This window comes from Onthophagus taurus, chromosome 2, assembly GCF_036711975.1.
Source record: "Onthophagus taurus isolate NC chromosome 2, IU_Otau_3.0, whole genome shotgun sequence".
Classification (NCBI taxonomy): Eukaryota; Metazoa; Arthropoda; class Insecta; order Coleoptera; family Scarabaeidae; genus Onthophagus; species Onthophagus taurus.
Window position 1 is genome coordinate 18,077,646 of NC_091967.1, and position 16,218 is coordinate 18,093,863.

At 31.2% G+C, this 16,218-nt stretch overlaps 1 protein-coding gene across 3 annotated transcripts; it reads right to left on the minus strand.

Moving 5' to 3' along the window:
* Nucleotides 1-2,664: 2,664 nt before the first annotated feature.
* On the minus strand, nucleotides 2,665-15,442 carry LOC111414175 (Huntingtin interacting protein 1). 3 transcript variants are annotated; one of them, XM_023045420.2, is made up of 12 exons: nucleotides 15,276-15,442; nucleotides 8,730-8,993; nucleotides 8,513-8,670; nucleotides 8,396-8,457; nucleotides 8,046-8,320; nucleotides 4,923-5,152; nucleotides 3,942-4,870; nucleotides 3,643-3,887; nucleotides 3,435-3,587; nucleotides 3,276-3,376; nucleotides 2,830-3,220; nucleotides 2,665-2,769 (listed from the first exon to the last, which is right to left on the minus strand). In XM_023045420.2, exons 1-12 carry the CDS (start codon nucleotides 15,357-15,359, stop codon nucleotides 2,758-2,760), a joined length of 2,904 nt encoding a protein of 967 aa, XP_022901188.2. In that variant the 5' UTR covers nucleotides 15,360-15,442; the 3' UTR covers nucleotides 2,665-2,757. The 3 variants fall into 3 exon arrangements, with proteins under 3 accessions (XP_022901188.2, XP_022901197.2, XP_022901178.2); XM_023045429.2 differs by adding an exon at nucleotides 14,755-14,862 and having other exon boundaries at nucleotides 2,665-3,220; nucleotides 15,276-15,366; XM_023045410.2 differs by having other exon boundaries at nucleotides 2,665-3,220.
* Nucleotides 15,443-16,218: the final 776 nt, after the last annotated feature.

Below are 16,218 nucleotides of genomic sequence, written 5' to 3' on the forward strand. Positions count from 1 at the left end.
TAAAAAGGTGCTAGATGTTAAATGAGAAGAAAGAGAAAATGTGGAACTAGTCCCCGCTTGAAGACCTAAATCACTTCCTATAGAAGCTCCTGAAAAAGATAAAAAGGAAGCCAAAAATCAAACACCACTAAGAAGTCCGGCAAGCCGATAGATATTCGACAACCAAGAAAAATCCAAACGTTTAGCGGATCATTTAAAATCTGTTTGGCAACTGAGAGAAATTGTTGATAATCCCAAAGCGCTAGAGATTACGGGGAAAGAGATTAGCAAGAAAATCGATATACTAAATCCACGATAAGCGGCCGGAATGGAAGGTATAAGATGCTATCCAAAAATGCAATATTGCAAATTACGAAGATAGTTTACGGAATAATAAAACGGAACTCATTTCCAGACTCATGGAAAACGGCGAAGTTTTTAAGTGAAATCTATGGCGTTGATTTTTATCTTGTTAGTTCCATTAAGCGTTACGTTTCTAAATCGTAACAATTATTTCGTCTGATGGTATATTCACCTTGTAAACTATTATAGGCAGATTAGAGCTAGTCGGTCTCTCAAGATTACCTAACTGTTATAGCAAATACTTTAGTTTTCATCGAAGCCTAAATAAATAAGTGGTCGACTGTGGGTGAGCTGATAAGTATATTGTGTATACATCATAAAATCTTAAGAAGGAAGGCTTATTGAAAAAAAGTGTATTGTTTATTTTCGATTTAAGCTTTTCTACATAAAGCACTGATTAATTTTTGCAATTATTAATCAGAAAATACGATCAACGGCGATATGAATCAAAGTTACCCGAATATCACTATGTTGCATATTTTTATTGCACTAAAACTAGAACTAACACTAGACCTAGAAGTAGAAAGTTTATTAGAATATTTCTAGTTCTAGGTCTAGTGTTAGTTCTAGGATTACACTATCACTACAACTAACACAAGACCTAGAACTAGAATCATTCGGGTTTAGCCGTTTTGAGAGACGTGGGAATAAATCCGAATGTTTCTAGTTCTCGGTCTAGTGTTAGTTCTAGTGGCTGTGATAGGTAGCGCTAGTTAGCATAAGATATTACTATGTTATATATTTTTATTGAACTAAAACTAAAACGAGAACTAGAAACATTCGGATTTACTCCTGAAAAAAACTTTCAGTTGTCAATGTCAACTTTAATTTTATTAGTATATTCGTAATCTTCATAAAATAACCTTTAAAGTGAGTACAAACTCGACGCATTTATCTCAAAAAACCAAAAAGTTCGAACTTTCAACATTTAATTTTGACGTATTTGTCAACTTCATAAAAAATCCTTTAAAATGAGTCCAAACTCGACATATTTAACTTTAATATTAATGGAAATACAATCACTTCCGGTTTGAAACGTCAACGTCAATTTTGACATATTCAGTCAATTACAGTCAATTTTTAAATATTAATACCAACCTTAATTTTTATTTTTGTTATATTTTTGTTTTTGTGACAAATATTAAGACATTGTATAAAAATTAAGAATATGTCAAAATGACATTGACATTTCAATCCGGAAGTTGCTTATATCTCGAGTAATATTGGAATTAAACGTATCATGTTTGGACTCATTTTAAAGGATTTTTCACGACGATTACAAATATGTCAAAATTGACGTTGACATTTTTAACCGGAAGTTGACCATAACTTCATTAATATTGTACATAAATATGTCGTGTTTCCACTCATTTTAAAGCATTTTTAATGAAGATTACAAATATGTCAAAATTGAGGTTGACATTTTAAACCTGAAGTTAGTTATCACATGATAGAAGTTTTATAACTCAAGTTAATCTAGCATTAGTCACTTTTCCACACATTCTTTTTACTTTTAACGTGTTTTTGGGTCATTTCATTTTAGGTTACAAAAACATCCTGTATAACTGTAAAACATAACGAGTGACCAAGTGGCTTCTGTGCTTGTGATAGCTGTCAATAGTGTTCTTCTACAATTTTCAATAATTTGAGCCTGTCTATTCTGAGAAGTCTTATATTTTTAGAGAGCTGAAAACCAAAATCCTGTTTTCCTCAACATTATTCATAAGTTAATATCTTTAATTGATGTGAATATCACTCTATATTACAAACATATTATTCGATTAGCGCTCGTCAGAACGAGTTACAATCAAAAAAAAAATGTTTATAACATTTTGTAACCACTTCTTCATAAGTAACTTTCTAGTACACTTCGACTGTATACCTGTTCCTCTACCGTTTTTCTTTTTTCTCCTGCAATAATGAGTGTTTATGAGAACATTTTTCTCTTCATGAAATCAAAGCAGTTTGGGTTGAAAACATCCATTTTACCATAAATTAGTTAAACATTGACAGTGTTATTATCATTAGTGTCTAGTTTTGGCTATTCATCCAATTCAATTAATTATGCTTCTGTTCTGATTATTCTTAATTATGGAAATTACCTGGAAATTTTGATTAATTAATTAATTATTGAAATCTTGGGAATGTATGATGGGTTAAAAAAACATTCAAAAAATGTTTTTCACAATAATTTACTTTTATTTTTTTACACAAATATGTAAAAGTTAATGGAATAAAGAGAAAAAAAGCTTATACATATAAAATATGTACTACAAAAAAGAAACCGAATGTACGTAAAATACATTCAAATATCAAGAAAAAGAAGATTAACTAGTTAGTAATCAACATTACATAAATACATATTTTTATCTTTGGGTTACTTAAACCTAGAAAAAAACAATTTCATCATTACTTTTACTTTACATCCTATAAGAAAACATGAACATTAGCCAATTTTAAAATACTTGTAGCCTAACTTAAGCATACCCATCCTTCATCATCTTTAGCCATTTGATAATGATGCTTCCTCAATGCACTCAAACGAACCCGTTCTTGTTCCAATTCCTTTTCCAATTCTAAAACTCTAACTTGTGCTTCCATTTCAAGCCGTTTTGCTTGATGTAGTGTCAATTTCGATGTATCTAACACTTCGTCTTCCATTAATTGGCTACAAACCTTCACTGTAGCTACAACCGCTCCAGTTGCTGTGGTAACTCCTTTAGAAGCTTGTGTTAACTGTTCAAGATTAGAACTTTTACGTTCAGCTTTAACGCGACTTGCGACAACTAGTTGAGCTGTTGATGCAGCTATTTCTTGCGCACCAACGACTAATTGTTCAAGCTTTCCTTGACCACTAACTACTTTATCAGCAGCACCTCTAAAAATTTATAAAAAAAATTTGTTATAGAAATATAATTGTTTAAAACCATTACAATAAAAACGTAGCTGCAACAGCAACCGCCTTTGCTGCTGAAATAAACCCATCTGTCCATTGATGATTTCTTTTATAAAATTCTTTAGCGCTTGCGGTTCCCTATTAATTAAAAAAATTAATTAAACATAAATGTATGTTTTTATTAATGATTTCATACTTTTCCTTGAACTACAATTTCCGCTTGGAGAAGTCTCGACTTTTGAATCAACACTTTAATCGCAATCATAAGAGTTGTACAAGAATCCAATATTTTTTCATTTACTTCCAATTTTAAACCTGAATCGGCTTCTCTTGATTTATTTAACATTTCCTATTTTCAATATAAATTGATTTTGATGATTTAATTTGTAAAAAAAAGATCTTACCTGTATCTTATTGGCAGCCTCTTCAATTGCTTTGTCCATAACAACCATTTCATCTTCTAACATATCCGATAAATTATCAGAATTTAATCCACTTAATGATCCACTGATTGTTTCTGCCAATAAAGATACTTCTTTTAATTGAACCTGAGCATTATTTAAATCTGTTACAATAGGGGTGTTTTGTTGCAAGCAATCCAGCACTTTTAAGATAAAATCCCCTAATTTTTTACATTCATCTGCCATCTCTATATTAATAAAATAAAATTAAAATTTTGAAATAAAAATTTTAACAAAATTACTCTCTCCAAACATAATGTCGGGACTTGAATTTGAAGTTGCCCGTCCTTGCAGAAGAAAAACGGCGTGGCGATGAGATATTCTCGACGCAACTTTAATAACTTCAGATGGACTGTCATGATTAACTAAAAGAGCGGCTTCCAATGACTCTGAACAACCGTCTGTTAAACTTCGGAAATAATCTGGTGAACAATTAACGGCCGCCAAAGCTGGATTATCAACTTCCGAAATTGCGTGTTCAATAATTAATTTACTTTCAATAACCGATTCTGAAATAATACTAATAATATCTTTCTGTTTAGTTATTTTCATTAAAGTTATTGACTGTTCAAGATCGTTCGATTTCGTAATCATTTCACTTAATTTATTATCTAAAATTTCTTTTTCGGAAATAATCGTTTGAAGAGAATCGTTAATGGAATTTTTCTCTAAAATGGATGACTCATAATTTTGTTGTAAAACTTCCATTTCAGCCGATAAAAAATCTTTATCCTGCTTCAACATATCAACCTCCTGCTTGTAAATTTGAGAGGATTGTTGAATTTCAGCTTCTTGTTTCGTATGTTCTAGATTTATTTCTTGTAATTTTTCTTGCAATTGCGAATTATTGTGTTCTAATTCCTTTTCTCTACGAACGCCCGCGTTGACCTTTTTCTCAACCTCAGCCTTTTGACGCAATAATTGAATATGATCTTCTCTTAATTTAACGTATAAATCTTTAACTTTATTAAACTTTTCGTCTTTAGCTTTTTGTTCGGAATCTTGTGATTGAGCGACAGCAGAAGCTTGATGAAATAAATCTTCTTTTATTTGACGTTCTTGTACTAATTCACTATCTTTAGTAGCTAATTCCGTTTCTAATGTCGTTATTTGATCTTGAAGTGTATTTATATCTTTATCTTTTGTAACAACGACTTTGGTAACTTCATTTCTAAAGGAAATGTGAATATATAAACAAATATATAGTCAAAATAATGTTTTACCTTAAACGCTCAATTTCGGTTTGTAAATGCTTTATTAATTTGTCTCTTTCGGCAAGTAATTCTAAGTGACTCTGACAAACACTGGTTGTACTTGGTTCTGTTGCTGCTAAATCGGTTGTATCGATAAGGGTGCCTTCTGAGACAGTTTCTTCTTCTTGTTCTTGAGGAACTACAACTTCCTGAGTGACGTAACTATGCAGATTGGCTTGAATTAAGAAATTTGGTGGGTTCTAAAACAAATTTAGTTAGTTAAGTTTTTTAATTTTATTTTTTTAATATAGTTATATATGAAGAAATACATGATGGTAGGCAACTTTAGGACGTCTTGGAGGGTGCCCTGTTATATGAAGTATTTTTATCGGTTGATTAGAATAGATATCACAACCATGGGTAATATTGTAGAACATCACCGTTCGCGAATTTAATTTAAAAAAAAAAACAAAATTAAGGAAATTAAAAAATAATTGAAAATTGATAGTCTGTTTCTTTTTTGAGAATTTTATACGATTAATTTAGTCCATTTTTTTTACTTTTTTGCGCGAATTACCGAAAAACTGTGAAAGTTACGTTATTCTTTGACAGTTTGAAATGAAGGTTTTAAAATAAACATGAAATTAGTCATACAAGTCAACAAGTTTAAAACGTTAGTTTTTTTTGTTTTCAATAGTACAAAAATCCTTTACACACTAAATATCGTCTGTTTAATCTGTTACCACAAAAATTCTTATTTCATTTTTTATCTAATGAGGTAATTACAATCTACAATTTAATTTACATTTAAAATAAATGACTTAATTAGCTGCTCATGTATGTGCAGCACATTAGGATGTGCCGAAAATAATTACGAGCCATTCGGAGCAATTAAGTCTTTAAAATATGTAATAAGTTGAAAGTAGCTATGTACTACTCAAAACCATTTAAGTTTTTAAAAGAGCGTTTAATAGTTAAATTACTAAATAACTTTTGGGAACATCTGAGACCAGTGAGTCACTGAAAGCCTTTAAGGGCGTTGGGGATTAGTTGAAATCGGCAGTTACTAAAACGAAAGATATTAGGAGCCAGTGGTCGCTATTAGGAGCTATTCTGAATCAGTCTGAGGTAATGCGGACGCTCACCTAATAAGATCTTTTCCTTTCTGCCGTGTAAACACGAAGTTTTCCAACACTTGCCTGAGCGGCAGTGCAATTTGTGATCCCTCCAAATCTGACGGCATTGATAGCACAGTATCAGTGCTTATAATGTCTTCCGCAGCCCATTGGCAGGACATGTCAGAACAGTTTTGAGCATATTGCTTAAATCTGTAAATGGTTGTTCTAGCCAGTTTCTCTATATGCAAATGCAGAGGAGATAGGCCAAGCAGAACCTCCACTGCTACTAAGTCAAGAAAAATCAACACTATTTTGAAATTGTATTTGCAGATGGGTATAAAACGCTTACAGAGCTATACAGATCGTCTGCCTTGATCCATCAAATGAAAATGAAGTAGGACAAAGGAAGAAACATGGTAATGCAATACTATAATCACAATATGAATTATGTAAACAAATTTGATAAGTTGTTGACGAGCTATAAATTAGCCCGACAATGCAAGAAGTATTGACAGAGAGGAATATTGTGTGTAGCTATGACGCAATGTGATTTCTGTCCAGTATTCTTAACGTCATAATAAAGACATTCAAACAAGCGTGGATAAATCCTCTGATGAATTGAGGCGAGCGTGTTGCAAGCCTAGTATCCAAGATTTATCGAGGTGCAAACGATAAACTGAACAATAAACCTGCATCATAGCTGCTACAGAATGGATTGAATTTGTTCCGTGTGGAAAGTACCATTAGGTTTATCAAAAGTCAAATCTTGCTTTCAGTATCTAATACTCATGTGCATTTATCAAAGAATCGCAAACATTACGTCGACAGGGATTGCGACCTTACCATGTTAACAAGTACAGCACCTCTAAGAAAGAGTGAAGTTAGACGCATAATTAGCGTTTAGAATAACTAATCAATTCGGTCAACTTATTGTACAAATTTTACTTACAGTGAAGCAACACGTAGAATAAAATTGATGATCTTACGAAAATTGAGATTTGCTATTAATATGCTAATGGAGATATTTTCTGTCCACCTTCTCTAATGGGACATAGGAGGTTACATAAATTATTGCAAAGTGATGTGTAAGTGTTACTGGGAGGAAGTTCTTTAACCCCCACATCTCACATGTATTATCAACATGACGTACAACTACCAGCGAAGTAAGAGATTATTTAAACTTAACATTTTCCCAAGATTAACTGGTCGATTTCATTCCATTCAACAAAATTAATACTCATGAATTGGTTGGTTGCAGTGTAATCACTGTTACTTTCTTAAAAGAACAACAAGACAGCTTTGGAAGAGCTGCACATGGTTGCAGAAGGAGTTAAAGTTGTTGATGGAATTTTTGAACATTTTTTTTATGAATTGTAACTAACTTCTGTGCGAATTGTAATATGTATTGGGAACAAATACGATTTTGTCATTCAGGCTATTGCATCATTAACTACTGCAATTTGGAGCGACTATTAGTCTTTAAAAGCATAATGCAGTTAAAATAACCGAGATATGCTAATTATAGATTAGAACCAACTGCAAGTTATTTGTAGTTAATTGGAAGTATAACAATGTATTGAGAACCATTTGAAATCTTTGAAAGGGATTTAATAGCAAAACAACAAAAAGGGAGTGATTTGGAATAAGATACATTGGGTCTATTAAAAAGCGTTTAAAATCGTAAGGTATTAGGAGAAACTTGAAGAATAAAGGTGATTCTGATTTTCTGTTTCACACTCATATTGACAAGCTTATATTTTTTTCTGGCTACTTTTTTTGACGTAGCATTAACGTAATGGTATATTTCATGTTTGATGATCTACAGAACATCACAAAAAGCTGTAATCACAGCAACTGATTAGTTTAATAGGAAGATCCTGAAAGAAAAAATTGTCTTAATTTATGCCAAAAACAGGTTGTTAAGGTTAAACACACTTTTTAGGGATATCAGTTATTATGACATGTTAATAAAAGTGCAACCACCCGTATGTATTTCTGAAGTTTACATTTACGAAGATTTTTTTGCTACACTTACCTCTGGTAAAGGTGGAACGGTAATTAAATCCTTAAAATACTGTAACGCGTTGGTATTTTGGTAAAATTGTTTGAGCTCCTTAAACTGTTTTGAAAACCTATCTCTATGTCCCTGTAAAGTATCGGGCGGTAACGACGAATGCAACTTAAATAAAATTTTAACGCAATAATCGTATAACTTGGAGGCATCTTGTATGCATGGAATCAACGGCGCCAAACGACACTGTCCAGCACTGGTCATTGAATTGGAACGCGACATATCCAAAGACCCAAAAACTAGAAATAAATTAAAATTGAATATTTAACAATAAAAAAAAATAATTTTGTTTATTTTTGGTGCATTATACTTACTCGCTGATTGCAAATCTAGAATACCATCCATATAATCAAACATTTCAACACTCATTTCAAAACTACAAGAAAAAAAATATTATTGTTTAATATTTTTTTAATAATACAAAAACTAACTAATTATTAATATCATTAGCTCCAATTGATTCCAATTCCTCTTTCGAAACACCTAAATGTCCTGGAAATCTTGGATTTCTTTTATGAAACTCCAATTTTGTCATTAACAATAAAGTATACAGTCTTATAAGTTTACCATAACCCTCTCTTAAGTGACCCTAAATAAAACAATTATCATAGTAAAATATTATTAAAAGCTTTAAAAATCTTTATTAACCCATAATTTCCCCAACTCGTCCAAATCGCTTTTATGTCTTTGACTTTGTACCAGACAAAGTGGATGTCCCTCCCTTAAAACTTTGTGCAGAACATGACAAAACTTCCACGCAACAATTCTATCATCCATCGTCGGTAATCTAAGGGCGATCGTCCAAAAAATTTGAGCTCCTTGCTGTTGGAACGTTCCGATAATTGCTGAACGGACATGTTTTTGTTTAACTGGCACTTCAAGAGGATTAACAGCCTTAGTTATCGCCACATGCTATATTAAACAATAGAAAAAATAGTTAATAACAATAATTAAACAGAATAATTATTAGTATATCAAGAAAAACAGCATTTATTGTTGGCAATCAAAAAATGAATGTAAGATCTACTTAAAATTATTAGTGTTAATTAAAAAAGTTACGACTACTCATTACTATTCATCAGTTACTAAAAATGCCGACATATTGCAAGTAATTTATTAATGAATTAATATCGTTACAAGTTCCGGTTTTCAAAACGGTTAACGACGGCCAATAATGAGACACAAAAATTACAAATTGCGGTTTGATACGCATTTTGATTTTCTGAATAAGTTTTTAATGGAACAATTTATAATCGTTATGGAGAATGTTTAATCATTACGGTTCAACGTGTTGCACGAATGCCCGCGAGAAGAAATAAGCCGGAACGATAAGATATTATACGGGTGCATGTATACCGTTACGTTTTACACGCAAAGTGAACAAAACAAGAAGACCGGAAAAAGAATAGAAAGAAAAAAACACAATGAATGCATTATTCTTTTATGAAATTTACAACGTTGGAAATGTTTAATAAAACGTCTATTCATCTATTTTGTTTTGTTAAATGCTATTCAATGTTGGTTCGAAAAAACGACAATTAAAAAATATTGTATTTTTAAACCCACAATAATAACATCCACTCACATTTTTTTTATTAGTATGACTCAGATATAATGAAATAAATGTTAGACATGGGAATAGGTTCCGATAAAATAGGTAATATCAATAATTATTTTATCAACAAAATAATTCTTAGGCACTTAGAAAATATAACACCCAGATAAAATAAAGTATCAAAATACATTTGATTAGATAACATTTAATATCGCGATCAATAACCGGAGGTAAAATAACAGGATGAGAATGAAATCGAGTACAAAAACATTTAAAGTGCCACTGGAAAGGAAGTGATTTAAAATATAACCAGACTTTTGACTTCCTTATTAATCGCTGGAATACACAGACGCATACACCGGTGATAAACATGTTACGGGATGCGTTTATTTAAAAGACAAACGCGAAGGAGAGCGAAATAATAACGTATTTAATTTAATGTAAAAAAAATTGGTATAAAATCGACATTCCATCAGTTTAAATTTGCGGTTAAAACTAAAAATAGATGAACCTAAACAAAGATTGAAGTTGATTTAAAATCGTCTAGAAACAGGAAATCAGCAAGAATGTATCGTGAAAAGGTTATTATAAGAATATATTTAAAATGATTATTAACGTTAGTTAATAGAATCAGATATTGATTCTAGATAAAAGTGAATCATGAATTTCTTAGAAAAAAATTAATCTCGTATGACTACATAAAATCAATAACGAAAATGTTCAAGAACAAATTTATAAGCAAATTTTAGAAATCAAGGAAATTAATAAAATTCTACATACGCCTAATAATTTATTGCTGGAAATAGTTGATATTGTAAAAATTGTGAGACTAATTTTCTAAGAAATTTTATGAATACTGCAGAGTATGATAATTAAAAACGTTACTACTTTCTGAAAAAAAAAATTATAGAAGGGTCACTAGACGGTATGTTCAAGTTTCTAAATGGCTTGATGATCTAAGACTTTACAATTTATCACCATAGCTGTACTAAATAGAACACAAACGATTTAAATACAGAGATACTGCGTGTATGAAACAACTTACAGTTAAGGAGGTCTGAACACGTAATCGTAGTACATTCCAGTTGATTGTGGAACACAAGAATTATTCAGGCAACAAACACACTGTCTTTCGGTCAAAATTTCCAAAATGGTCAACCGGTAAAGAGTCTTGATCGCCAGAACATATTCAAAATATTTTCTACAAAAAATTTGGTATTGAATGCGAGCATAGTTGCGGTAAAACTACGTTTAGAAATAAGGAGGCTGTATATGTATATAAAAACAATCCATACCAGATTCATCCAAAAGCAAATACTTCCGTGAAAGAAGAGACAATTTAGCCAGAAACAGATACGGTACTGATCAGATCGATATGGGAAAAGGATTATCGAAATGCCTCAAGAATGACGATGGAGAATAATATGCACAGTAACCAAAAAGGGCGACCTCTTTAACGGCAATAATTACAAAGGGATAACTCTCCTGGCAGCAACATACAATATACTGGGCAGTATACTATACAGCAGACTTCAGCCCTATGCTCTGGAAATGGTTGGCGAGTACCAGTGTGGATTCACCCCTGGAAGGTCAACTATCGACCAAATTCACTGATTACGGTAAATTCTGGAGAAGACAAACAGAAGTCTCCAAGAGCTTCCAAAAAAAGCAAGGTCTAAGACAAGAAGATTCACTGTCATGCTTACTCTTTAACCTCGCACTGGAGACAATCCAAGAAATTAAAAATCACATCTAAATGAGGGAAAGATCATAAAGTAAAGTTTCGAATTTAATGTAAAAAAGGATGTGAATGCCACAATGCAACGACAATAAAACATACGCTTACAAATTTCTGAAAAACTCACTCTTTCAAAAACGCATAAAAGTTAAAAACACCGAAATATGTTGTAGATAAGCTGTTTGAACATTGTAACCTACTTACACACCTGTTTAAACTTGCAGATAAGATTCGATTGAAGACGAAATTGAAACGTCGTCTGTGAAATTGAAACACGCATTCTTTAATGGTTTTTAGGAATATTTCGCAAACTTTCATTGGATTGAAATAACTCTACCAACAGTTATTATCCCGTTCCTATCCCTGAACTACCGATACTTCAAAGACAGTTGGATCCGAAGTAGGTACGGGGTATGGGTATTAGTGGGCCAAATAGTCACATTAAATTGCCCCTCAACTCGGACATAACCATTTTTCAAGGTCTTGCTATAAACTTCTGCACGAATGCTCGATCAAGAGCATTTGAAAATGAAGACTCATAATCCACGACAAAATTCAATAGAGATCCAGAGTAAGATTAAGAGGTATCAAAATCTTGTTTGTAAGACTTATTTTGGAACGAGAACTCTGATAATTTGAACAAAAGATCATTGATTCTAAGGACCCTTGCGAAATTTCAATACGACAATATATTAAATCCAAGTTCTGTATTTTCTTAAAAGAAGCAAGGATCGCTGTTATTGTAGGTTTCAAGACTAGATCCGCAAGATACAAGACAAAATAGTGGTAAGAAAACTCGACAGACGAAAAGTGAGGAAGCCAACAATAAAATAATCGATCTGAAAGGCAACCTAATCTTAATTTGATATAATTTATCTTACTTTGAAGCAACATCATTATCACATACCACAGATCTATATCACACTTGTCTAGAAATATTTAAATTTTTAAAAGAACGTATGTTGTTGAATCACGTCAATAACGTAAATTAACCAGTGGATGCAATAATCAACGTGAGATTAAACCATCAATAGGTCAAACAATAGGTGCATTCTTGACATTATTTCTCATTAAATAGATGACCCTGAGTCTACAGCAATGTCCACCAAATCTCACAAAATAATTAGGCACCCCAGGACAAGAAGTTATAGACGTCCTGTGGTATCAAGGAGCTATCTAGTATCTAGCTGTGTAAATATACTTTTCATTAGTCGCGGAATCAGTGAATAAAATGTTAACGCAAAAATCATGGATATACTGAGAAATAACCAAAGCTAAAAAGTTTTAAGCGAGAATTTGACTGGGCTAAGCCATAAGACGTATAAGATGACGAATAAGGAAACACGAATATGTATATTATTTAATGAAAAGGCAGCAAATAACTATAACTGCTACACAAGGCGATTCGAAAGAAGTTAATGATATTGTATGTGAGTGACTATTTGTTCTCGCGTTGCTTAATTCTAAAAAAAAATTGTTTGGTTAAATGTAAAATCATTTACATTTTGTTGCACTTAGAAACTTAATTTTGGAGAAGATATTGGATGTGTAAACTATTTCAGAGCCGTACTTAAATTCTGCATTAATCACACAACGTGTGCAATTAAAAAGTTATTGCACTATTTCTGTGGGACGTTATATACGTGTTGGAATTGGGTTATATGTCCTGCTGGGCTGGGAATCCTTGATAGAATTCTTGATGTAGCTTTGCCGTTCACGTTTCATGTATGTATCGCAAGAATTATAAACATTTTTGTTAGGAAGACTTTTTACGTAATCTGTTGATGACCGAAATGTGCAAAACATATTTTGTTTTGCACTGTATCAAATCTTATGTAATTGGAATATAAAGTCTATAAAAACTTCGAAAATGTTTAAGCGATGACTACATGAATTTTTTTTAAGTATTTAATTCAGTATAATACTTTTTAATAAATACTTTAAAAATAATTTTTAATTAAAACTTTTATGACTAATATTTGTCATGCTTAATCTGTATTTAGTATTTATATATTTTTTTTTACAAATCCAAAAATTTGTAACACACAAATCAACTGATAAGTATATCATTTATTATTTTGTGTTCTCAACTAGGTTTGTTTACATTGATACCAATTTAATTCATAATCTCTGATAAATGTTTTAAATGTTTTTAAACAGATTTAAATAAAGATAAATGTGTAAATTTAACCTGAAAGTTTATAACACAAATTTTATTAAATTTTTTTATGTTAATACCAGTTTCTAAATGATTGAAAACTAGTTTTATAATCGGCCATGTCAAATAATGTACATAGATTTGCTTGCGTTATTTGACATATTTATGCGAATGAAATTTTGAGTTTGAAACCAGTCAAAAACGTTTTGACACGGATTTGCGATCAAGTCTAATTACAATCGTAGGCATAATATGGAAAAAAGTTCATGCACATTGAAATTAACAATTATTTAAATACGCAAATTGCTTTGAGCAATAACCTTCTTTGTGACTGCCTTGGACAGGTTGAATGTTATGTCATGGCTATGTATTAGTCAGTGGCAATACTAAAATTAATTTAACCTTCCAGTACACGCGCTTACACAGTCACTCGCGGCGGACTGTCAGTCCGCAATTGCCAATAGAAACGATTGATGGGCAAAAGATGGCGGTAGTTAGAAGTTAAACTTAAGATTTATTATCCAAATTTTATTATTTACTTTTTTGTATCAAATCCATATAACTTCACACATTTGCAACTAAGCGCAAACATCAAGAACTATCAACCAGAACTAGATCTAACATTGGCAGTAGAACTAACACTCGACCTAGAACTAGAAACATTCGGGTTTAGCAGAGCGTCTCTTAAGACGGCTAAACCCAAATATTTCTAGTTCTATGTCTTGTCCTAGTTCTACTTTTAATTCAATAGAACTAACACCAGACATAGAACTAAAAACATTCGGGTTTAGCCATGCGTCTCTTAAGACGGCTAAACCCGAATATTTCTAGTTCTAGGTCTAGTGTTGGTTCTATTGAACTAAAAGTAGAACTAACACTAGACCTACAAAGTTTCGTGTTTAGCTGTGCATCTTCAGACGGCTTTTATTTACCCGTTTTGTATACACAACATTAGAATTGTTATTATTGTCTGCCAACATTATCAAATTTTGTAGTTTGTATTCATTTAAATGTTGTCATTTGGAATAGCTAGCCAATAAAAGATGGAGCTAGTGTGCGCTCAGGAGGCAATTTTTTCGCGTTTCTCAATCTGTCTGGACGCACCTTATAGCTAATATTTTTGCACTAATCGCACTGGGCAACAATTTTCCATAATGATTGTTTTTTTTTTTTACAACACAAATTAGAAACATAAATTTGTTTTAATGTTTTATGTACTTACATATTTATAAAATGATTTTTCATCAATTTCAATTGTGTAGTCCATTGCTTTAGATTTTTTGGTAAAACATGCAATTAGGATTTTAATTTAATAGAAAATCATGCAAGTCTGGAAAAAAATTGTTAACATTTAAAAATTGTGAAAGTTTCAACGACCAAAAAAACCCAAAGCAGGAAGCTTTCTTATGGTGTTAATATCATAGAATCCACTATAGAGTGTTAATGATAAACATACACAAACACAAACAAATATTTTACGCACATAAATAAAGTAGCTATTTATAACTAAGGGACAAAAACGTTTATTTATTTTAAATAATCAAAATATAAAGATAATGAGAAATATAAAAAAGCGTTAAAACATTAATCGGAGATAAACAAAGATTATAATCACAAAATTCAGAGAAAAAAGTTGTACATATAGGTTAAAACTAAATCACTAAGTAATTTTTATTTAACAATATAAGAGGATGCATAAAACACTTAGCCCCAATAAAAAATGTAACGAAATTTAATATTTACCTGAGATTTTTCGAAATTTTCACGTTCGATGTCCAGACTGGTTTTTCGGGGATGTAATACCCTCGGCAAGGATAACGATGCCATTTTTCACCGTTTTTTCTTTTAACCCACTATTATAAACTATTACCTTTTCTGCATCGCCTTTTAACAAATATTTATGTAAATAATTAAAAAAAAAACCTTTGTCTATAAACGCATCTGCACGTCAGACAACACCCGCACTTGACAGATGTTTGCGGTGTAAAATAATTTCAACCTTAAATCCATGTGATGGCAGCACCGTTTGGAATAAAGAAACAGTGAATCTCAAACAATTTTAACAATCATTTTCATTTTATTTAATTATTTTTATCTTTATTATTAACAATATCTTTATATGAGTTTAAGTGATTAAAATTGTTATTAATTACAATTAAATAATTGAGATCAATTTTATCATCAACTTTTTTATCGGCCAATTGGGTTTTAATGCCATCTATTGAGATAATTTTTTTATGATAAAAACGTGATTAGATTTATTTTACAACTTATACACAACTTTAAAATAAAAAATATATTTAAATACTTTCTTATTTTCTATCATTGAAACTTATTTTATAATTTAATTTGTTATAGAAAACAGTTTTGTACGAATTAAGAATTTATCACTTTTAGGTCACTGTAATTTTGGTTGCATAAGTATATAAATTTAATTTTTTTAATTAATTTGTTGCCAAGTTTTGCCGAAATATAGACTCTGCGCCTTTATATTTCTTTCGAACTTTCACATTTCTATGATTCCCATGTTGCCGATTTTTTGCTCTTTATACATGTTTACCAACCTTATTAATGCTATTATGGGTTTTATCATTGATTATACTATTCGTATAAAATAGTCAATGACAATACATATTTTGATTTAAAATAGATAATCTTTAAAAAAATCGAAGTAAAATTTCTAAAA